At 46.4% G+C, this 23,325-nt stretch overlaps 1 protein-coding gene across 6 annotated transcripts in view; it reads left to right on the top strand.

Moving 5' to 3' along the window:
* DOCK1 (dedicator of cytokinesis 1) overlaps positions 1-23,325 on the top strand; it is a 490,705-nt gene that overhangs the window by 52,175 nt on the left and 415,205 nt on the right. For all 6 annotated transcript variants that reach the window (XM_078076968.1, XM_078076967.1, XM_078076970.1 and 3 more), the window contains exons 2-4: positions 10,607-10,690; positions 17,560-17,600; positions 20,120-20,175. In XM_078076968.1, the coding sequence (XP_077933094.1) occupies positions 10,607-10,690; positions 17,560-17,600; positions 20,120-20,175 (181 nt within the window). The remainder of the gene's footprint in view (positions 1-10,606; positions 10,691-17,559; positions 17,601-20,119; positions 20,176-23,325) is intronic.

The raw sequence follows: 23,325 nt of genomic DNA, 5'->3' as shown, positions 1-23,325 counted from the left end.
GCGCACAGTGACATTTCATTCTGAAGAAAGATATTAAAATGTCTTTTAATTGTGTCTGCCAGTTCCATTAGAATTTGAGAAAAGACTCCTGTGCGTTTCTTCTCGCACTCTTATCTTCACCATCCCTCCCACCTGTTTCCCTCCAAAAGGCAAGAAGAAATCCTGAACAGCAAACAACCCGTCCTTTATCTTGCTGTGCCCCTGCTCCGTCTTGTAATTATTTAGATAAGTTCCTTGATTCTGATATTGAAACATGGCAGGAAATCCTGCCATGGGGGACTTCACTGGCTACAAAACAATCTCTGATCGTAAGAAAGCAAGATAGAAACCCCAAAGGAGTAACTCCGTGACTTTGAAACTTTGAAAGTGGTCTCCTTTTTAGAAATGTGGGTGTTCTGTCTCTCTTTCTCTTTCTCTCTCTCTCTGTCACACATACCTGGAGGTGTTCTTTGATCTTGAGCCTATCACCCCTGATTTCTTCTTGCTTCTCCTTCTGGTTCGAACCTCCTGTGTCGAACGAGGTAAGGGAGGGAAGCTGCTACACCCACAGGGAGCCCCTGAATATTTCAGAGCTCCCAGTAATGGGAGATGCTAAATCCACCAGGAAACTTCCTCATTCTCTCTAGCAGCCTTTCCTTTTATTCTTTACATCTTTTAAAATTATCATGGTAAAATATATATAACATAAATTTACTATTTTAACCATTTTTAGGTATGCAGTTCTGTGGCATTACGTATGTTCACATTATTGAGCAACCATCACCACCACCGTCCACCCCCAGAACTTTCCCGCCTTCCCCTACTGAAACTCTACTCATTAAACACTAATGTCCCATCCCCCTCTCCCCACAACCCCTGGAAACCACCATTCTACTTCCTATTAATTTGATGACCGTAGGAACCTCATGTAGGTGGAATTATGCCACATCTGTCCTGTTGCATCTGGCTTATTTCCCTTAGCATCATGTCCTCAAGGTTCATCCTCATGACAGCAGGTGTCAGACCTTCTGTCCTTTTTAAGACTGAATAATATTCCATTATATGGACAGACCACATTTTGCTTATCCATTCATCCCTGGGTGGACACTTAGGTTGCTTCCACATTTTAGCTGTTGTGAATAGTGCTGCCGTGGACATGGCTGTGCACATTATCTCTTCGAGTTTCTGCTTTCAGGTCTTTTGGCTACACCCGAAAGTGTAATTTCTGGTCCATACGGTAATTCTAAATTTAAGTTTTTGAGAAACAGCTAGACTGTTTTCACAATGGCTGTACCCATTCACAGCCCCACCAGCAATGTATAAGATTTCCAGTTTCTCTACAGCTTTGCCAACACTTGTTGTTTTCTTGTGTTTTAATACCGGTCATCCAACGAGTGTGAAGGGCTGTCTCATTGACTTGACTGGTGATGTGGAGCATCTTTCCGTGTGTCTATTGGCCATTGGTGTATTTTCTTTGGAGAAAGGTCTATTCAGGTCCTTTGCCTGCTTTTTAATTGTGTTGTTTGTTTTTTGTTGTTGTTGAATTGTGGGAACTCCTTAAATATTTTGATGATCAGTTCCTTATCAGATATATGATATGCACATATTTTCTCCCATTCTGTGGGCTGCCTTTTCACTCTGTTGATAGTTTCCTTTGGTGCCCCAACATTTAAAATTTTGATGAAGTCCAGCATCTATTTTGTCTTTCGTTGCCTTTGCTTTTGGCATCATATCCAAGAAATTATTGTGAATTCCAAGGCCATGAAGTTTCTCTCCTATGTTTTCTTCTAAGAGTTTTTAAGTTGTAGCTTTTGTGTTTAGATCTTTCATCTATTTTCATCTTTCCTTCTTCCCTCCCTCCCTCCCTCCCTTCTACCCATCTTTCCATCCATCCATTTTAAAGGTCCTGCTGTGTACCAGGTACTTTTAGCTGCTTGGGAAAATTGAGACTATTGGCAAAAGCAGTGCCCTGATTCAGTATGGCTTAGGGCTCTGGGAAACTCTAACCTTGCCTGAGTGGTATGCCTCCTAATCGGTGAGGGGGAAGGATATATATAAGATGTTCTGGTTCTTTCTGCACTGGATTTTCTGATTGGGTCCAGTGTGTGAAAGGGTTGCTCCTTAAAGGACCAGGCTGTGGGGTGGCTGCTCCCAGTGGCTGCACTGGGCCTGGCACATCTCTCAAACCCCAGCACCAGGTCAGTGCTAGACCAGAGCAGGAGCCCTCTAGCATCTTGGGAAATACCAAGTGTATGTTTTTGGCATGGACTAGACAGCAGATGATGGCCCCTTAGAATGAAGCCCTGTAGCAGGCACAGACAGGGCCCTTGCCCCGGTCCCCTTAAGGATATGGTCTGCATTTCCCCCAGCCCTGAGAAGATGCATGCTATTGAACATTTTTCTCCAACTGAAGGCAAGACAAAGGGAATGAGATCAAAAACAGAGCAATTGATTTTCACAAATTGACTTTTTAAAAGAATTAATTAACTTTTAAATTGCTACTTGAAATCCTGAAGTCGTATTTCACGGGGACACGGTGGGATAGAAAGGGCTGAGCAGATTTTAGAAGTAATGTGTGGTCAAGCCCATACCTTCGATGTTTTAAGGAGGCTTTGACTCTGAGTGCTGACGGTGAGTTACCTCATTAGAGGGAAGAGACCCAAAGCAGAGACAGGAAAACTAATGCTGTGTCTCTCTTTCTTATTGCTTGAATAAGTTTCAGGCTCCTAGATCTTTCTGCAGAGGGCAGGGTCATTTTGAAGAAGAGGAATATATGATACACTTTTTGCCCTCACTCTGTGGCAGACCACACAGGAAGGAGTACTTGGTGATCTGGTTTAATTCTGTGAATTTTTATTGAGTTGCCTGCAAGGCATGGTATTAACTACTGTGGGAAATCCAATGATTAATAAATGTTTACTTCCCTCAAGGAAATCTGGTCTGGAGGGAGAGACAGATACTTAGATAAGCACTTTGCAAGGCAATGGGATGTCAGAGAGTTTATACGAAAAAGTTGCGGAGCAAGCAGTTAATTTAGATATGCACATACCTTTTTTTGGTCAGGGGAGAAAGTCAGAATTCAGGAAGGATCTGGAGAAGGATGTGAAATGAAAAATGGGCCTTGTAGGCAAGGGGCCTTCAGAAGTGGAGGGAGGAAGGCATTTCCAGAGGCAGAGCAGCTTTCGGAAGGCCTAGGGTGTGTGTTGGGGGGCTAGAGGAGTGTGAGGGGGGAGACGAGATTGGAAAGATGGGTTCAAGTCCTATCCCTGAGGGCTTTGGATGCTGTGCTGGAGACTTTACCCATTATTCACAAGCCAAGGGAAATGGTACAGTGTTTTGGAGTAAGATTTCAGGAAGGTAACTGGTGATATAAGAAAAGAGAGCTTATACAAGGAGATCAGCTAAAATATATTTTTCCTTGCAGGGAGAGGTGGGCCAGGTGGGTCAGGCAGTGTGGGATAATGGAGACAGTCTGGAAGGGACACCGTGGGGTCCCAGGGCTGTCAACTCCCTGGGTCACCATGAGCAAGTCAGAATTCCTCTGTAGGGTTCTGTGTTTTCATCTGTTAAATTGGTTGATGGATGGATGTGGTAGTTTTTTCCCTAATGGCAGAGTAGTCAGGTTGGTTTTTTGTTTTTCCCTGAATAGGAATTAATATTTCCTCAAATGCTTTTTCTGTACCAATTGGGATGATCCTATGACTTTTCATCCTTTACTCTGTTAATGTGGTGAATTACCTTGATTGGTTTTTGGATGTTACACCAACCTTGCATTCCTGGAATTACCTCAACTTGAGTTCTTCTTTGTAAGGAATAAGAAGTCCATTAGAGGGATGCTTTAGACATTGGTGGACTTCAGAAATGTGCAGGCATGTTTGCCTGTCAGGGACCTCCAGGCTGGATGTTGTGATTTGCAGAAGGGCTACCAGGAGGGCAATCTGAGGCCCAGGAAGGGCTGTGGTTGACACTAGCCAAGGATTGAGGAAGGGTCTCTGCAAGGTGTTGGCATTGAGGCCCTTCATTCAGGCTGGTCGTGGCCCTGCACAGCTTCTCCAGGGGCTGCCATGGCATACTCCAGGCTGCTCTGAACTGCGATGAAGGAAATGGAAAAAATTCTATATCCACCTCATAGGACTATTGTGAGGGTTAAATTAGTCTGAACATGTGAAGCTCTTTGTCTAGTGTCTAGCCTAGAATACAATCAGTAGATGTCAGCCATCATCATCAGCATTGTCACCATCACCATCACCACTGTCATCACCACCACCACCATTACTGCCATCATCACCACCATTACCACCGTCACCACCATCGTCATCACCACCATGACCAACACCACCAGCACCATCACTGCTGCCATCACTACCACCATCACCATCGTGATCACCACTCTCACCACCAGCATCACCACCAGCACCGTCATCACCATCCCACCATCATCACCATCACCATCACCATCACCATCACCATCATCATCATCATCACCACCACCCGGTACCATCATCACCACCATCACCACCATTTCCATGATCATCATCATCATCATCGTCATCATCCTAGGTATCCCAGTATTGTACCATTAGCTGCAGTAGCAGCTTCATCCACAGCATCACTGCTGTTATAAGTGGAAGCCCTCTTCTCTCATTTTCGAGCCACATATATTTCCTTACATCCCCAGGCAGTCATTTTTAAGTTGATTAGGAGATTGAGCAGAGGTGATGACTTTGCCTTTTCACATCTCTGATGCATATAAGCTAAGTGAGGCACAGACCAGCGTGTTAATTTTTTATTTTGGGGGAAAAAAGATCCATGCTTACTCACCCTGGGCTGCTGCCAACTCTTCCAGAAAAAGGAAAAAAAAAAACCCCACCATTCTGGGAAAGAACCTTCATGCTGGGTTCATCTCTGCATCTTTCTCATTTCCCACGAGCAGCATGGCAAGCTGCTACTCTGGGCTCTGCAGTCCAGGCCTGAGAAATTCGGCTGAATGTGTATGTGTACTCAGTGACACCTGGCTTTAGCACGGCTATTAAAAAAGGCAAATGGGTTTGAGGAGGAGGACTATATTAAGCATACAGCCCACCAGCCAGATGGAGGTGAATCCAAAGATGTGAGTGGACACAGGATGACCATATTCTCTATGGACTTATTCCCAGATCTTAACAGATCAGAAAAATGAAGACAAATGGGCAACTCGCAAAGAAGCTGCCATCTTTGTGCTTCTGTCAAGTAAAGACATATTAAAACCCAGATGTCATCTGTCATCGTCATCTTAATAAAGAAGAAGACATTTCTGCTCTTTCTCGTCCTATTCTCACTATCCAAAGAGGGATAGCTTTAAAGGTCAAATAACCAGAATTAGGAATGGTCTCTTATCTTGAATACTTCTGGGTTTAAGAAAAATTCATTGCATTGTGTTCATTTTTCTACCACCCAAGAATTGGGGGAACCTCAGCCATGGACTGGTCAGGGGTTCCAATGCCTGCCGTTGGGACCCCTGCTCCAGCAGTGAATAAATTAACCACAAAACACCCCTTTCACGTTGTCTTCCGCATACCTCCCTGCGTGTTTCCCGTGGTGGCTGTAACCGATTACCACAAACTCAGAAGCTTAAAACAACATGTATTTATATTACAGCTCTGGAGGGCAGAAGTCCTAAAATCAAGGTGTGGGCTGTGTTCCTTCTGGAGAGCCCGGGGGGGGCGCGGGGGGGAGGATTCCACTTGCTCGCCTTTTCTGGCTGCCTGGGCCCACCTGCGTTCCACCTGTGGCTCCTTCCTTTTATCACTGCGTCCTCTGCTGCATCACATCTTCTGACTCGGGCCCTCCTGCCTCCCTCCTATGGGCCCTTCTTATTATACTGGTCCCACCTAGATAATCCAGGATTAGCATCCCCATTGGAGATCCTTACCCTAGACACCCCTGCAAGGGCCCCCTTTGCCACGTAAGGTAACACCTCACGGGGTTCCGGGGACTCAGATGTGGATGTCTTTGGGGGAGGGCATCATTCTATCTATCACACTTCTCCCTCCCTCCTATTCCTTTGGCTAATAATCTGACACAGTTGAGTCTTTCAGTTTGCTTTTAAATATGGGATTGTGTAGGCTGTGATACTAAGAACAAAGGGCCAGGGGCTGGGCAGCCACTTTGGTGGTCCTACCTCTGCTGCGTCTTTTGGGGCCACAGGCATGAACCCTGAGGCCCTTTTCCCCTTCATCTATAAAATCAGGGGTCTTTATGGCTCATTTCATGGCTAAATTTGAAGTTCCTTTTCCCACAACTACTTTTGTCTGCCCGCTTCAGAGAGGGAGGGGGCAGGTACTTAGAGATTTTTGTGTTGTGTGCCTTACAAATTCACACGGCCCCGAATGTGTTTGTAGTGGACGTGTTCATTTTATTTTATTTTTATTATTTTTGATGTGTTTATTTTTTGCACGTCTCTAACAGGATAGGCATGCTGGCAGGAATGCTGTTAAGAACCGTGAGAAATGCGTTTATGGCTCCTAAAGGCTTAGGAATATGCTTATGCTGAACCAGGGAAGGCTGACATATGCTCTGGGTTTCCTTTGCCTAATGCAGTTATTTCTTGTTAAACTTCACCATAAAATGCTAAATAAACTTAATAACTACTAATAACCATTTATGTCAGTTGAGGACATTGAGATTTTATGAATTTTGGTGGAAATAGAGGAAAATACCTACAAAAATGGAATTTTCTGCATGTCTGTGGTTTTTGATGTTTTAGGATTTTTGTGATCATATGTTAATCTGCTCGCTTTGGCTTTTTAAAAAGGATTCTGGTAGGGACAGAAGTCTTTATTACAGTAAAAACAAAATACTCCCAACCACAATAAGAGCCTTTATCATTTACTAAGTGTTCACTGCAGGACACCCAGTGTTCAAATCCCCAAATCCATCAGTAGCATTATGTCTTTAAGACACAGAATGCACACACGATCCTACAAGGTGTAGATATCAAGAGCCTTATTTTATGGGGAAAGCTGAATATGGAAAAGATAGGTCATTTGCTGGAGGTCCCTCAGATCCTCAGGGGTAGAGGCGTGACCCCGCGTATTTCATCTGGCCCCAGGGACCATGGATGTGAATACCAGGGAGGCTGCCTAGGCCTACACTGCCTTCCCAGCCACGGTAGCTCAGGTATGGAGCGGACGGCAGGAGGTGTGCTATGGTGGGCTTGTTTGGAGAAGGGGCTGGCTTTCTGAAGAAGTGCAGCTGGTGGGAAGACCCTGTTGATGGTGGGGAGGGTAAGTTGGTCCACACAGGTGTGGGACAGGCTGGCTTCTGCTGTTCAGGGAGAAGCAGGGACAGGGGTCCTCCGGGACCCATATTGTGTGTGGTTGGAGGAAGGCGAGGTGAGGTGGTCAGATGGTGGAGGGCCCGCTGTTCTTGCCGGAGGAGTTCGCACATGCTGACGATCAAGGAGAATTTTAGAGATGGACACAGTGAAGCACCACTTGAGACTAGCCTGGTCTGGCAGGGTGTTCAGGATGGATGGATGAGAAATTGATCAGGATTTTGAAGATGAGTTTTACATTTAGTCTGCTATCTTTTTAAGTAGGATCCATTGGAAAGGAGAAATATCACTGTATTACTGTATTTTCCTTTCCTTTCCTTTCCTTTTCTTTCTTTTTTAGTGACTGGAAGTTTGCACCTCTTACTTGTACCTGTTTGAACCATCCCACATTCAGTTCCTCTCTGGCAACCACAAGTGTGTTCTCTGTCTTTATGTGTCTGTTTTTTAGTTTCTTTATTCGTTTGTTTTTTTTTAGGTTCAGCATGTAAGTGGAATCCTATGGTATTTGTCTTTGACTTATTTCACTTAGCATAATACCCTCTGGGTCCATCCATGTTGTTGCAGATGGCAGGATCTTACTCTTTTTTTATGGGTGAGCAATACTCCATTGTGTATGTAGAGCACTTCTTTATCCACTCATCTGTTGATGGACACTTGGGCTGCTTCCCTAGCATGGCTATTGTAGATAACGCTGTAATGCTGTAAACACAGGGGTGCATATATTCTTTTGAATTAGTGTTTTCATTTTTTTTGGGTAAATGCCCAGTAGTGGAATTGCTGGATCATATGATGTTTATACTCAAGTTTTTGAGGACCCTCCATACTGTTTTCCACAGTGGATGGAATGTACATCACCACCAAGAGTATACCAAGGTTCCCTTTTCTCTACATCCTCGCCAGCACGTGTTATGTCTTGTCTTTTTGATTCTAGCTATTCTGACTGGTGTAAGGTGATATTTTATTGTGGTTCTGATTTGCATTTCCCTGAGGATGAGTGATGTTCAGCATCTTTTCATGTGTTTGTTGGCCACCTGTATGTCCTCTTTGGAAAAAAATGTCTGTTCAGGTCCTCTGCCCATTTTTTAATTGGATTGTTTTTTTGGTGTTGAGTTGTGTAAGTTTATTGTATATTTTGGATATTATCCTCTTACCAGATGTATCATTTGCAAATATCTCCTCCTGTTCAGTAGTTTGTCTTTTTGTTTTGTTGATGATTTCCTTCATTGTATAGAAGGTGGGTTTTTTTTTGTTCGTTTGTTTTTGTTTTTTGCTACAGTCCCAGTAGTTGATTTTTGCTTTTGTTTCTCAGCCCTAAGAAGACATATCTAGAAATGTGTTTCTATGGCCGATGTTAGAGAAATTACTACCTTCTAGGTAGTTTTATGGTTTCAAGTCTCACATGTAGGTCCTTAGTCCATTTTTTTTTTAAAGATTTTATTTATTTATTTGACAGAAAGAGAGAGAGAGCACAAGAGGGGGGAGCGTCAGGCAGAGGGAGAGGGAGAAGCAGGCTCCCCGCTGAGTGGGATGCCCGATGCAAGACTCGACCCCAGGACCCTGGGATCATGACCTGAGCCGAAGGCAGACGCTTAACCGACTGAGCCACCCAGGCGCCCCAGTCCTTAATCCATTTTGAGTTTATTTTTGCCTGTGGTGCCAGAAAGTGGTCCAGTTTCATTCTTTTACATGAAGCTGTCCAGTTTCCCCACCCAGTGCCATTTGTTGAAGAGACTGTCCTTTTCCCGTTGCATATTCTTGCCTCCTTTGTTGTTGGTTAATTGACCATATAAGCCTGGATTTATTTCTGGGCTCTCTATCCTGTTCTATGGACCTATGTCTCTGTTTTCGTGCCAGCATCATACTCTTTTGATGACTATAGCTTCATAGTATAGTTTGAAATCTGGGATTGTGATGCCTCCAGCCCTGCTCTTCTTTCTCAAGTATTTTCTTTCTTTTTTCTTTTTCTTTTCTTTCTTTCTAAGAGAGTGGGCTACTTGAGTAATTTTTGCATCTTAAATGCTTTCTAATGCCCTTTTTCCATTGTGATGGTTACCTTTATCTCATCATGTTTGAGCAAAAGTGTGGTTGGCATTTAATGGTATGACTTTTTGGGTGCTTATCTGAAAGGAATAGGAACTGCTTTTTGTGAGGATACCATTAGGGATTTTAGAGATTTGTTGAGTATTGCCAGTTTTAAGAATTTCTTAATGTTGGACATATTTTTGCCATTTGATTGTACTGTAGCTTTTTGGCTTAATATCAGCATTGGTTATGCGATTATTTTTATTTTATTTTATTTTTTTTTGATTATATGATAATTTTAAAAATCAGGTTGGTTTCCAAAAAAATATTCAGCCCACCAATATCTCATTCTTTTTTATGGTTGGGTGGTGTTCCATTGTGTATATATACCAGATTTTTGTCCACTCATCTGTTGATAGACACTTGGGCTGGTCCCATAACTTGCCTATTACAAATAATGCTGCAATAAACATGGGGTGCATATATCTTTTCAAATTAAAAAAAAATTCATCCCACATGTAATTGATTCATAGTTAGGAAGTAATTATTTAATTAAAAAATCTATTAATGGAAATATAAGACCGTATATGAAGTGATAGTTAAAACGGTAACAGTATCAGTTTTCTTCCTATTACAAACCTTATTCAGCCACAAAAGGGAATAAAGTTCTGATACATGGAACAGCACGCATGAACCTTAAACCATCATGTTGAAGAAACCAGATAGGAAAAGGGCAGCACGGTTCGATGTGTTTCTATGAGGCAGGTAGAGCAGTCCTGTTCATAGGGACAGAAAGTGGACTAGAGGTTCTCAGGGGCTGTGGGGAGGGAATGGGGGTTACTGGTCCGTGGGTACGGGGTTAACTGTGTGGAGGGATGAAAACATTGTGGAAGGCTATCGCGGCGAAGGTTGCCCCCACATTGGACACTTAAAGATGGTTAAAATGGCAGATTTCACAGCATCTGTGTTGACCACGTGAGTGTGGGTTTATTTCCGGTTTATTTTCTTGGTCTGTGTGTCTGCTTCTGTGCCAGCCCCACATGGCGTTGGTCACTGGTGCTCTTCAGGACCACACTAAAAAAAAAATCACGATTGCATGGTGTTTCGAATTTCTTCTAGTCGATGACCCTTTACATTTGTCTCTTGAAAGAAAAGGCTGCCTTTGTGGATGTCAGAGAGGCTGATTCAGGCAGAGACTGAATGTATTTCACCATTAAAAACAAGCCGAAACAAGCCAGCAGTCACTTCTACCTCTACTAATGTCTCCTTACCTCTCTTTCTCCTTTGCAGCGTTTTATAACTACGATGCCAGGGGAGCGGATGAACTTTCTTTACAAATAGGAGACACTGTGCACATCTTGGAAACATATGAAGGTACGTATACCATTGGTGTCTTTCTCTTCTGTTTTGGGCAGTTAGCACATGTTCTCAGTGTTTCAGAAGTATGTGTCATCATGAGTCTTGTGCATATGATCCATCTTCCTACAGGATGGATGCCCTTTCCAGTGAGGGCAGTCGTGAGGCTCTTCATTGTTTAAATAATACTTGATTAAGATGAAATTAAAACTAAAAATTCTAATTTTTCACCTCTAAAGTTTTCTGTGGAAATAGCTGTTTTCATTAAAAACAACAGAACACATTGGTTCCTTTGTTGCAAATGTATGTGAATCTTGACTGAATAACTGACTGCTTGAAAAACTAGGAAAAAAAGTACATTTAAGATATTTTCGTGTTTAAGTCATTGTTTTGATGTGTTTGATGTGAACGGTGAGACTTGTTATGTTCTCACTTAGGTTTGTTAAGAAAGGAACCAAAACTATTTCTTTTTTTCTTTGACCCCATTTTCTTAAGGGTGAACAGACATTGTTACAGCTATGTGGGACGTGGGCCAGCGAAGCAAACCCAATAGATTAGAAATCCAGTAAATACTACCATAATAGTAGTTTCTCAGTGTCCTTGGATTTTCACACAATTTGGGTTTTTTTTTTTTTTAAAGATTTTATTTATTTATTTGAGAGAGAGAGAGAGAAAGCACACGAAGTGGGGGGAGCAGAGGGAGAGGGAGAAGCAGACTCCTCGCTGAGCAGGGAGCCCGATGCGGGACTTGATCCCAGGACCTCAAGATCATGACCTGAGCTGAAGGCAGCTGCTTAATGGACTGAGCCACCCAGGCGCCCCACACAATTGGTTTTTATATTTAGTGTCTTGGATATTGCTAGAACGGCCCACCCTTCCTTTTACTCTGTGGTTATTGTGGCATAGAATGGAAGCCAAGATGGGCTTGATTTCTGAGACTCCTCAGATCTGGAAATTTTGTAAAACTGTGTAATTAGCGTTGGTGGCTTTATTTCCTGCTTGAAGGGGTGACTCCCATATAGCAGATGAATGAAAAGAACTGATGAAAATGGATCATTTCAATAGAAGAATTGCTTCTAGAGTGGGTTTAGCTAAACCCTTCCAGTAGGAGGTGAGGGTGGGAGAGGAGATTGAAGCTGTCCCACAGTGATCGGCAACCTGGAGCTCAGACTCCGTCTATGAGATTTGCACAAGAGTGAAGCAGATGTGAGCCTCCGTGCACTAGGCAGGCTGCAGCTTGCTCCAATGCCCCTCCCAGACACCTCCGGGAAGCGTGAACCTATTATAACACCCATGGCCATGTCCCTTAGTTCCTCTTGGGATGCATGCGGACTTAGAATTCCAGTCCATTTGCATCTTTGACCCTAAAATCTTCCTACTGGAAAAAAAAAATCAGCTTTAGTGGCGTATGCCTGGAAGCAGATGTAACTCTGCAAAAACAGACCCTGTCCTTAAGTGAATGAGTAGTTGTGGTGGGTGCCTTCTGCTTGTTTTCAGTTTTTATAGCTGACTGTTGGATTGCCTTATCTGCTCTCAGTATATATTGCCAGTGTTTGAGAGGAAACAGGGAGAAATTAAGTAGAGGTTAAGGATCAAACCTCTCATCTCAGACACTTTAGTGATCTGAAGGAAAAAATGCTCTTACATCTTCTTTGTTTCCCCCCGCTCAGTTGAAGTTGAAATCCTGGGGCAGTGACGTCATTCCTGAATAGATAGCAATTTCCAGTCGGCCTGGGTATGTGGGGACTGCCACCTCTTGTTCTTTGCTTCCTAAGAAGAATGTACTCCTTAAACAGTGGGATCCTATCACGAGCCAGTGATCCTTGCTATACATTTGACTTAAAAAAATTGGATGGTGAGCATCCTGGTAAAGGCTTCTTCAGTGAGCATTTCATTTCGGGGCTAGTCAGTCTTTGAGATTCTGATTAAAATATTCCAGTCTCTGTAAAGACCCTTTAACACAAAACAAATTCCTTTTCTTTGACAACTATCATTTTGGTTTTAATCAGAATCTGATCAGAGAAATGCATTTGGGGAAGTAGTTTTGACTTTGTAAAACTTGGTGTCTTTATTCATCAAATAAAAATGGAATAATTGTTCTTCTGCTCTTTCCTTTTGTTCTATTTTGGTTTCATGGATCATATTTGAGTTTGGCATTTTTTTTTTTTCTCTTTCCTCCTTTTCCCCCCCCCTACGTTTCCTCTAAGAAAATGTATTTCTGTTTGTCAAATTTAATTTTCCTTTTCTGTGTGATCCTTTTCAGGATATTACTTGGCTTTCTGCAGAGTATAAATTCTGGATGATCGCTCTTTATAGTAAAGTTCAAAGAACAAATTTACCTTTACGTTATGGTTAATTTCTCCCTCTCAGGCTCATGAAGGCCTAGAGTAGAGAACAAAGGATAAGCAGTGTATAGGTCACTGTGGGGGTGGAAGGAGCTTGGAGAGGTCATTGAGGGCACACCCCTGCTTTTAAGCAGTGTCCAGATTCAACCAGACAGGAGAGGTGAGCCGAGATCCCAGCTTATGAAGTGACTCTCGAGGGGCCGAGGATGTGCCGGGCCTGCCGCCTGCTCATTTCCATGCGGCTCTCTGGACGCTGGATGCTGGATGTCAGGGAGCTGGCAGGCAGTGCACAAAGATTAGGAAATTATGCTTTTGATTAAACCACTGCACTGGAACTGAGTATATTCAAATTTTTAAATGCACCTTACTTCCTTTTTGTGCCATCAGCATCTGTCAACTGAAGGTCTTGTGAGAGTGTGAGTTTCCTGGGGCCTTTATAACAACGGACCACACTGGGCGGCCTGACCGGCAGAGACGTATTGTTTCCCAGTTCTGGAGGCTGGTAGTCCGAGATCAAGGTGTTGGCAGGGCTATGAGGGAGAAGCTGTTCTTCGTGTCTCCCCAGCTTCTGGTGTTTGCCGACAGTTTTTGGTGGTGTTTAGGTTATAGATGCAACACCCTGATTTCTGTGTTCATCTTCACGTGACAGCCTCCCTGTGTGTGTCTCTGTCTGCTTCCCCTTTATCTAAGGACACCAGTCATTTTAGTTCATGGCCCACTGTAATGAACTCATTTTAACCTGATCGTCTGCGGAGACGTTATTTCCAGATAACGTCCCATTCACAGGTAGAGCGAGGACTTCAACGTCTATTTTGAGGGACACAGTTTAACCCGTGACAGATTGGAAAAGGCAGTCACGTTGATAAGGTTCTCATTTCTGAGGCCAGCGAGCCCTCCAGCCCAGCCTCCACTCAGCAAGCATTCTTTGTAACGTGTTGCCGGTGACCGGCCTCCTGGCCCTGGCCCAGTGGAAGGGCCGTGTGGCTCTGGGTACCGTCTTCCTGACAGTGACCTGTGGCTGCGGGAACCGTCTTCCTGACAGTGACCTGTGGCTGCGGGAACCGTCTTCCTGAGAGTGACGGTCATGTCGCTCCTGGAGCCTCCGGCTTCGGGGCTGAGTCTGCCCCGTGTGCCTGCAGTGTGTTACACACAGGACACCTGCTGACTCTGTTCTCCAGAAGGCCCATTATGCATGTGGATGCCGTCCATCAGGACGTGATTGGTCGCATCTGGATTTTGGTTCTCTAGCCGTTCAGTACTCAGAGCGCAGGCCACCGTCCTCCTGACATAAGGGAATGTCCTATCCATCTTTCTTTAGGCAGCTCCTTGTAAACGGGGCCGACCCCAGGATCTTGGTGATGTCCTCACCTGTCCATCCTGGAAGAAACTCCAGCTTCTTCCTCATGCATGTACTGGCCTCGCGGCTAGTGGTTTCTCCGGGCATAGTGAGCGCACCTCTCCACCCGCTGCCCTGCCTCCTCCCTCCTCCAGCGTGACTCCTCCCTCCTCCATCTGACTAACAGTGAGCCCTCCTTGAAGACTCAACCTAAGCACACCTGTCTGGGCAGAAGCTCCTTCCTGCCTGCCTCCCAGCTCCTTTGCTCTGCCTGGTCCTGTCCCCTCGTGGCATTGTCCCTGGACTCCAGTGTGTGTGTTCCTCCTCTTGTTCTGCTAGGGACACTGTGTGGGACTCGCTGACTTGGTTGCCATTTTCCTGTGCTGGCCTGTGTGCTCCCTGAGTTTCCGGGCTGTGTCTTGCCCATACTTGCCTGTGTCTTAGCTTGGTGGACTCCACGGAGACCACTCGTGAGCCTTGCCTGGGAGATGGTGCTACCAACTGTGGACCCTCCTGCTCCTAGCCTCCCCCCCTCTTGCTCGTTCCCCTCAGAGCAGCCAGGCCTGCATTCTCTTCTATCCCCTCCCTCCCCTGCAAGAAACCCATGCAGGGATGTCCTCTCTCCTTCACGCTAAAGTCTCTGTCCTGCAACATGGTTTGGCCCCTGCTTGTCTTAGGGGGTCTTCCCATTTGTGAGCTCAGGGAGGGCAGAGCATTGGGTCTCATCTCTTTCTGTATTTTGCTCTGTCTAGCGCAGTCTCTGACACATAGTGTGTGGGCTCCATGGGTTGAAGGAGTAATGTATGCAAATAATCTTGGGTAGGAAAACAATAGGTTTTCATTTTGCCTAGTAAGGCAATTAAAAAAGAAACTCTATCTATTATTATAACATTAAAAAAAAAAAGACTCCCTACCTTTTATCCCCATGGCTCACCCCTTTCTTCTCCCTCTTCCCATTGAAAACCCTTTTACTGTGTTTGAAGTGGATTTTTTTGTTCGCCTGTGTTCTTGTACTGTTTGGCATGCATGTATTTTTCATGTATATAAATGTGGGTGTAGCTCTCGTTCTGTTTCTTTTTTATTCAGTGCTGTATTCTAAGATGCACTCCTGTTTATTTTTAGTGTATGTCTAGTTCACGGCTCCCACTGCTGTGTGCACACACGCCCCGTGTTTTACTGATAGCCTTCCCGGTTCTGGGCACTCAGATCTCCTCCCTGTGCACCCCCCTACATCATGCTGCCATGGGCGTTCTGTGGCTGTCCCGCCGTGCACGGATGGGCGCGTGCACTTCTTTCCCAGGGGTGCATTCCCAGGCTGGGGGTTGCTGGTTGCAGGCTGTGGGGCCGGATACGTCGGATACGTAGGGACGGCCGCTCCTGTTCGGTGGCTGCAGCCTCCGCTCTTACCCACCACCCAGGGCCTTAGCCTGCAGCGTAGGTTTTTACCACTGAAGTTTGTGCAGTAAAATTGTGTCTGATTTTCTTTAAGTTCGAGCACTCTCTTCATACGTGGGTAAATCCTTGGGTTCCTTGATAAGTGTGGCTCTTTTTTACTTGGTTTCTGTCTTTTACTTGTCACTGGGCAGTCTTTCCTTATATGTTCTAGGACATTTCATCCCTTGTCAGTTTCAGAAACGAAAGGGCATGTTAATGAAGACGTGGAAAGGTTATAATGACGGCATAGAAGACTGTCCTTAAACTTGAATAAATACAGCCTTTATTTGGCTCTAGATGTAGGCTGGGATTGCATAGACCTCCCCTCTTTCTCCATTTCACTGCCTGGGAATGCTGCCCTAGATGGGCACAGATTCTGGGCCGGGCGCAGAAACAGTGAAGTAGACAGTATGGCTCTCCGGAGATGATCCTCCACACGTTCGACTGAACTCCAGACACTCTGCGTCTGCAGTGTCCCTGGTCGATCTGCTGAGTCCCTTTGTCAAGAGAGCCAAGCAGTCGCCACTCGGTCTTAGCAAATCCTTTGCAAGGATCCTGGGAATGTCCATCTCCTGTTCTGAATGCTTGGAGAGCATCTGTTAATAACCCCTTGAGGACTTTGCTCATTTCTACCCCGTCCCTTTCTGGTCTGTGATCGTCCTCCTCGCCTCTGGTTGGTAACATGATTGCTGTTTAAGAGGGTGCTGTCCTTGGGACAATAATCTGAGCTCACTCAGACATCGCTTGCTTCTGAGCTTTGACTTTCTGATACTGTGTAAGAGCATAATTGGTTATTCTCTGGGAATTTACCCAACCTGCACTCTCTGAGCACTCCTGTAATTCTCTGACCCGGTCCTTTTGCTCCTGTGGGCAGAGTTAGAATTTTTCTGAGCTTTGGATTCACTTACCCTGAGTAGGGTGGCCAGGGTGACTGGAGAGCCTTTGGGGTAAAGAAGCATGCACGGCTGGCCGTCGTGGGGGATGGGGCTGTCTGGAGGCCGGTGACTGGGCCCATGTACCCACAGGGCATCTGCAGGGATCGTTTCTGCCCTCCGCTCTACGGGAGGGGCCAGGGGCGTGGTCAGAGCTGCTCTGCCATCAGCTGGCCCCTTCCAGTCACCACTTACATCATGCTAACATTGTAGCGTGCCCGTCTTCAGCTTCCTGCCCTCTTGGAGGCAACGGGAACTTGAGTCTAGGCCAACCCCCCGGGCTAGGTGGGCCCCTGTTCCTGGGCCTGGCGCTTCCTGTGGGGGGCTCAGTCTCTGCCGCAGACACACTGTGTGAGATCACAGCTGCTCCAGGGCACAGCGTGTCCGGATTGAGGAGGGAGGAAGTTAGCGTTCAATAGGTCCTCTGTTGTGGGGCAGTTCTTGATGATCTGGAGATCTGGTATGTGCACTTGGCAGTGACCCCTATTCAAGTCAGTTGGAGGGAGAGATAGGGAAATGGATACCCAGGGAGCCCTCCCCGGGATGAGTGGTCAAAAGGACGATGTCTCCTCGTGGGACGGTGCTGCATAACTTCAGATTGACGGCTTCAGGGCCTCCGGCAGGCGGAGGAGTGTTTGGGAAGGTCACCAGCCAGGCTGAGTTGAGATGCACTCTCTGGAACCTTCTAGTGTATTTCCACACTCTTAGGATTATTGAATTCTGGTGACAAACTGATTTCCCTGGTTCTGCAAAGCAATGAATTCTCCAGGACAGGGAGGTATTGTGAGGGGCCCTGTGATGTGTCCCCCTTCTAACTGTTGCAACTTTGTGTTTGTTTAGGGTGGTACAGAGGTTACACCTTGAGAAAAAAGTCCAAGAAGGTAAGTCCTCTTTTCTGAACCCCAGTGCATTTCCATTCATTCATCACACCGTGAGAGGAAATCATTCCCATCCCATATGTGTCTGCAGTTTTCCATGTATATCTCTTTCTCTGAACTTAATAAATGTGTGGGCTGGCGTGTGGGCCGCCCTGCATTGTTTTCTTCTGAACGATACGCGTGCACAGAAAGAACCGCTCTGCTTCTGTCCTGCAGCTGCTGGGCTGGGGCGCAGTGCCGACCTGTCGTCACGAAAGGCGCACTCCTCTTTTCCTGGTAGAATGTCACATCCTCTTTAAGCATGGGAGGTGGGGGAGAAGGACCCGGGTGTAATGACTTCAGAGAAAAAAAATTACTGCTTATGATTTTGAGTCTTACATTATCCTCGATGGCAACAGATTTGTAACACGCATGCTTGTTTTCCTCTTGCGTAAAACTATTTTAAACTGCCCGAGTTGCTCAGCAAAAGAAAGGTTCTGCTTTTCCAGGGCCGTTTGCATGCGTGGTTCTTTGAACTTCTGAAGCCAAGACCTGCAATTACACCTCAATCCTTGTGGTGGACACTCCCTGACACAGTTCTGTTGTGGCTTTTCCGTTCTTAGCTTCATAAAACCTAATTATGGCCCTCTGGTTTTATTCTACAATTTTGAAATAATACGCATTCTAAGCTGTGATTAGGCTCTGTCCACGTTAACTCACACACTTTAGTATCTATGTATGCTTGACAGATGGTTCGTTTTACTCCTGCTTCTTAACTCTGCCTCTCATGATCTCTTTATTGGGCTGGACTGCTCATGTGGTCCTGAGCCTGTAACTTAAGGCTTCCAAAGTCCAGCGGCTCAAGCACAGGACCTGCCTGCCCTACTTCTCCCGGAAACCCCGCAGCCGGGCCCTGCTGGCCAGGTGGGAGCTGTTCGTCCTTTGTAGCTGTCATTTACGAAGGGCCCCGCTTGAGCTGCATTTTTTCTTCTGAAATCCTCATTGGAAAACGAGGCAGTTGTGAAGCCTTTAAAGATAGTATGATTTTGTAGTGGGCCCCTCCAGGCAGTGCAGAGAAGGGACTTGGCCTCTAGTCATCCAGACTCCCAAGTGTTCTGGAACCGTCCTTTGTCTAGCTGTGCACACAGACGTATTTTGTCTGGACTGGTTTTGAGTGACCCCGGCTGGAGCGATTGCTCGTTTCAAGCCTCCACGTGTGTCCCCTCCCTGCTTTCCACTCCTCCCTCTGTGGCTTCATGGTGTCCGGGAGCAGGTGTACTGAGATCGCGGGGTGTCTTTGTTTGTGGACACAGGTGAGGCTGCCTTGTTTGTCCTCTTCCTTCCTCCATCCGTGTGCACACGTTGACATCAGCTGTGCTCCTGGAGGCATCCTGGGGCTTGGGGGTGTCCTGAACACCTGGGACCTGGTGGAACTCCCAGCCTTGGGGCCCTTTGGTCTGCTTTCGTGCTCGGCCACTGTCTTTCTGCCCGATTGCTGCCGTCTCTGTGATAATTCTTTATGTGAAATTCCGGCTTTCCTCGTAGGCAGAAGGAGCTTGAGTCCGTGGTGCCCGTGCCCCTCCCAAACACGATTAGTAGCTGTGGTTCCTGGTCTTCCTGTGTAAATCCTTCGGGGCCAGATGCCAGGGAAACGCAGTCAGAAGTTCCTGTTCGCACAACAGGTGCCTGGAAACCACCAGGGCCGCTGAGTAAATTCCTGCCACACGCACTACCTCTCACACGGGAACCCTCTCCGGCCGTGCTGTGCAGCCCCGGGTCCAGCACCTCTGCCCCATTTCAGGTGCTCGTTTCTGCCTCACACCAGAGAGGCGGCTATTTTGTTTGCTCAGGAAGCAGGACAGCAAGTCTTGGTAAAGCTCTTAGCACTTCGCGGACTGCACCTGACACTGAACTTGCACTTGAGAAACGCTCCCTCGGGTACTGTGCTGCTGAGCCCCTGTGCGTGCTGCACTTGGGGGATGCAGCGTGTTGTGGCAGTCGTGCGGATTGGGCGAAATTCGCCCACTTTCTGTATTTTCTCAGATGGCCCCTCTGTTGGGAGATTGATGAGAATCTGTGGGTCAGGTAAGTAAGTAGTCCTACATGCTTACGTGATGATAAATGGTGGAAATCAATTTTCCATGGCCATTTTAGCTTTGCTTGAAAGAGGGAACTGTCAGAGACCGTCATCAGAAATTGTTTTTAGGCATCTGCAGGCTTTGGAGCTGCCCGAGTCAAGGGCATCAGCGGACCCGAGGTGAGTCCTGTGGGGAAGACCCAGGACAGCCCTGTGCACTTTTTTCCTTGCACACGGATTGCTTCTGTTTTCTTCAGAGACATCTGTAGTGTCCGTGAAACACAAGCAGGCTGAGTTTATACTTCCTGTTCGCCCCGCTGTGTTGTATGTGAGGCTTACCATAAGGCTTGCAGAATTAATAGGGATCCAGCCATCCTTCCCCTCAGCTTGTCAGGGTGGTTTTGATTTTCGGTTGGTTTTCAAGTTGATAATGAAATTACTTTTTTTTTTTTTTTTACCCCCATAGGGTATATTTCCTGCTTCATATATTCATCTTAAAGAAGCCATAGTTGAAGGAAAAGGGTGAGTCTGGTCTTAATGTTTAAATGAAGAAACACGGTGATTGTATTTGGCTTTGCTGCTCATCCATATGGCAGGGCCTGTTAGGAGGTTGGATGTGGGTGTGAGTGACTGTGATGGGACAGGAGTTCTGGGCAGAGAAAGGGGGCTTGGGATGGAGACGTGTGGACAACATGGCTTTGGACCTTTGAAAAGTCTGAAGTCAGCACTGGGCCTGCAGCCATGCTCCTTCGACCTGATGCTGATTTTGGGTAGCACTGGCCCAGTGCTCTGTGCTTGTCTGCGAGTGATCCCGTTGGGTAGAGGCTCCAGCCCCCCAGCTCTGAGCCCGTTTTTCTGGAAAACTTTGAAGGCTATGACACAAATGGAGTTTAGGGTGAAGCAACAGTTAGTAAATTGGGATGTGTATGAATTTACATTTTGTCTAATTGTGATGTATGTTTCTTAGAGGTCATAAAACTGATGGATAAGATCATTAAAAGGACTTTTATAGAACGAGAACCCATTAGGCAGGAATGGCATATGAATAGCCAGGTGTGAACTTGGAAGAAGGAGCATTAAAATGTTTTCCTTTTTAGTCTCTTCTACATCTTCACCCTCAGTTAAATATGTAAATTATAAAATTACTAATCATATGATTACTGCATAATGACATCTCTGGCTGATTACAAAATTACCTTTCCAAGCACTGTACTTTTAACATATGAAAAGGACTAGCTTGGGTTCTGTAGTTGCATGATGCATAACTAAAATGAAGAAAATAATTTAGAGGCATAGATGGGGATGACCTGTAATACAGAATTTTTTAATATAGATAAAATGTGTGCAGAGTTTTAAAGGGAAGGAAAAAAGGAAAGTTTTGACTCTTGTTGTAGATATAATGGAATGAAGTATGCACTGAATGTATTTGACATCTGTCTGTATCGGAATCAATATAGAAGTCAGACTGATTAATTTTTATAAAGAAGCACTGTGAGTATACAAAAGAATATATGGAGAATGTAATTATGAAGTATAATAGTAAAGTGAACGAGAGATTATTTTGATTCTCAGTGAGTGGAATCACACCCACACAGACAGACACATTGGCTTCCGTTCCTGGGGCTCGTGGGAGATGCCCCAGGGTTAGCGAGTGATTGGCGCACCGGGGACAGAAGCAGTTAAGAAACGGTTTCTCTGCTGTGCTTTGGGGCTCCCTGTGTTTGCTCCCCACGCTGCTCCTCTGGTCCTGCCTCCCTCCTGCTCTCCCACCCATGCCCAGCTGCCTTCTGTCTCCCTTCTTGCAAAGACCCTCCTGCCTTCAGGCTTGACAGGTGGTCTCAGCGCTCCTCCTTTCCTCCGGAGATCTGCGGACCTCGACCTCCCCACCCCATGGTCCTTCCTCCTTTCCAGGGCAGGTCGCTCTGTCATCCGACCCCCACCTGCCTCCTTGCTCTCCAGGGTCCTTACCCCGTCTCTCTTGCAGGGTTTCCTGTTCTGTACCCCCTTCACTCTTAGACATCCTGCATCATCGCTGTGTGCAGGCTGTCGCCGATTCTCTACCTTTTTCCCCATACCCAAGGCAGTTCCCATTTGTCCGCTCTCCCATGCTCCTGTGGCTACCGTGCCTCCTATTTCTGGGCTTCCAGTGTCTTCTCAGGGCTGCTCCTCTGGTGCTTTCCTGTAGTATTGGACGCTGGTGGCTGTCCCCTTCACTGGAGCCCTTTGTCTATTCTGATGCTTTCGTCCCATTTCTGTTGCTTCCTAGCCTATTTCCCCCTGCCCACTACTCCCAGGGGGCTCTCCTTGCCCTTCTCCTAGCCCTGTGTTGCCCCTCCGTTTGACATGGCCCGTGTTGTTGTGTTTCCTCTCTGTGGGTGATGCTCGGATCGGGGCGTCCAGCCCTGACTGTCCTTGATGTCTAGCTGGATCATTTAGAGCCAAGTAACTAAGGAGCCACCGCCACTGGCTGAGCGTCTGCTGTGTCCTGCCCATTCTTCCATGCCCCGCGTGATGTTCTTTCTGTAGGTCTTACCGACAACCCTGTGAGACAGCTGCTGTTGGCTTTGTACATTGCTGACCCTTGCAGGTAATGAGGTGATTACAGAGATGATGATACAACAAAGCCAGATCAGGTACATTAGAGCCAGTCGGCGCGCTCGTTCCAGGGACAGATCAGGCCTATGAAGAGGGAGAAAGTGAGAAGGATGCAGAACCAAGACCCGGACCCAGTATGAGCAGTGAGGCCCCGTATAAGTGGTGGAAACAGGGTTGTCAGGTTGAGCTCTGAGTTTCTGATAACCAGTGGAAGAGCCCAGTGGATTCAGCATGAAGCTCAGGATTTGGAGGACGGAAACATCCCAGTTGTTGAGAGAAGAGTAATCCACCCCCCACCCCCGAGAGGCTTTCTAAGGATGGCATTGCAGAGTGTAAGGAACCCCATTTTCATCAGCACCCTTACTGGGAACCTTGGTGACAGACTTGGCAGGACTGCTGTAACAACCATATTCTGTAATAGACACTGATGATGTCCCATCAGAGGGGAATTCCTAAAAACAGTTTTGTGGGGTGTGGTCCCATACGCACCCCTGCCTCAGACATCTGGTCCCTGCTGCTCCAGGTGGTGCATGTGGCCAGACCTGTCCACAGAGACTGGTCTTCTCTCAGGGACTCCACTGTTCCTTCCTTTGGGAGTCCCGACCATCAGCGGGTCACTGCAGCCCTAAACCCCAATGTGAGCCCAAGTAAGAGTCCCGTCCACTGATCTAGGCTCCCGCCAGATCAGGATATGTGGGTGGGACCTATCTCAGAATCCCTGCACATTCCATGCTGGTTGGAGTCCCTCTGTTCGGGAATTCTGGGGCCAGGCGGCCCAATTTCACGAGCCTCCCTTCAGTCTCTTCCTCAGTCCCAAGTATTCTGAGTCCTTCCTCACAGGGCCTGATGCAGAGCATGTGACTGGAAAACAGTGGCTGATATGATTTAAAAAAAAAAAAAAAAGCACAAATAGATAGCAAGTTAAGAATAAGTCAGGGGTTGGGGCGCCTGGGTGGCTCAGTCATTAAGCATCTGCCTTCGGCTCAGGTCCTGATCCCAGGGTCCTGGGATCGAGCCCCGCATCGGGCTCCCTGCTCCGCGGGAAGCCTGCTTCTCCCTCTCCCACTCCCCCTGCTT

This window comes from Halichoerus grypus, chromosome 7 (assembly GCF_964656455.1).
Source record: "Halichoerus grypus chromosome 7, mHalGry1.hap1.1, whole genome shotgun sequence".
Taxonomy (NCBI): domain Eukaryota; kingdom Metazoa; phylum Chordata; class Mammalia; order Carnivora; family Phocidae; genus Halichoerus; species Halichoerus grypus.
This window is presented reverse-complemented; position numbering and strand designations above follow the sequence as displayed.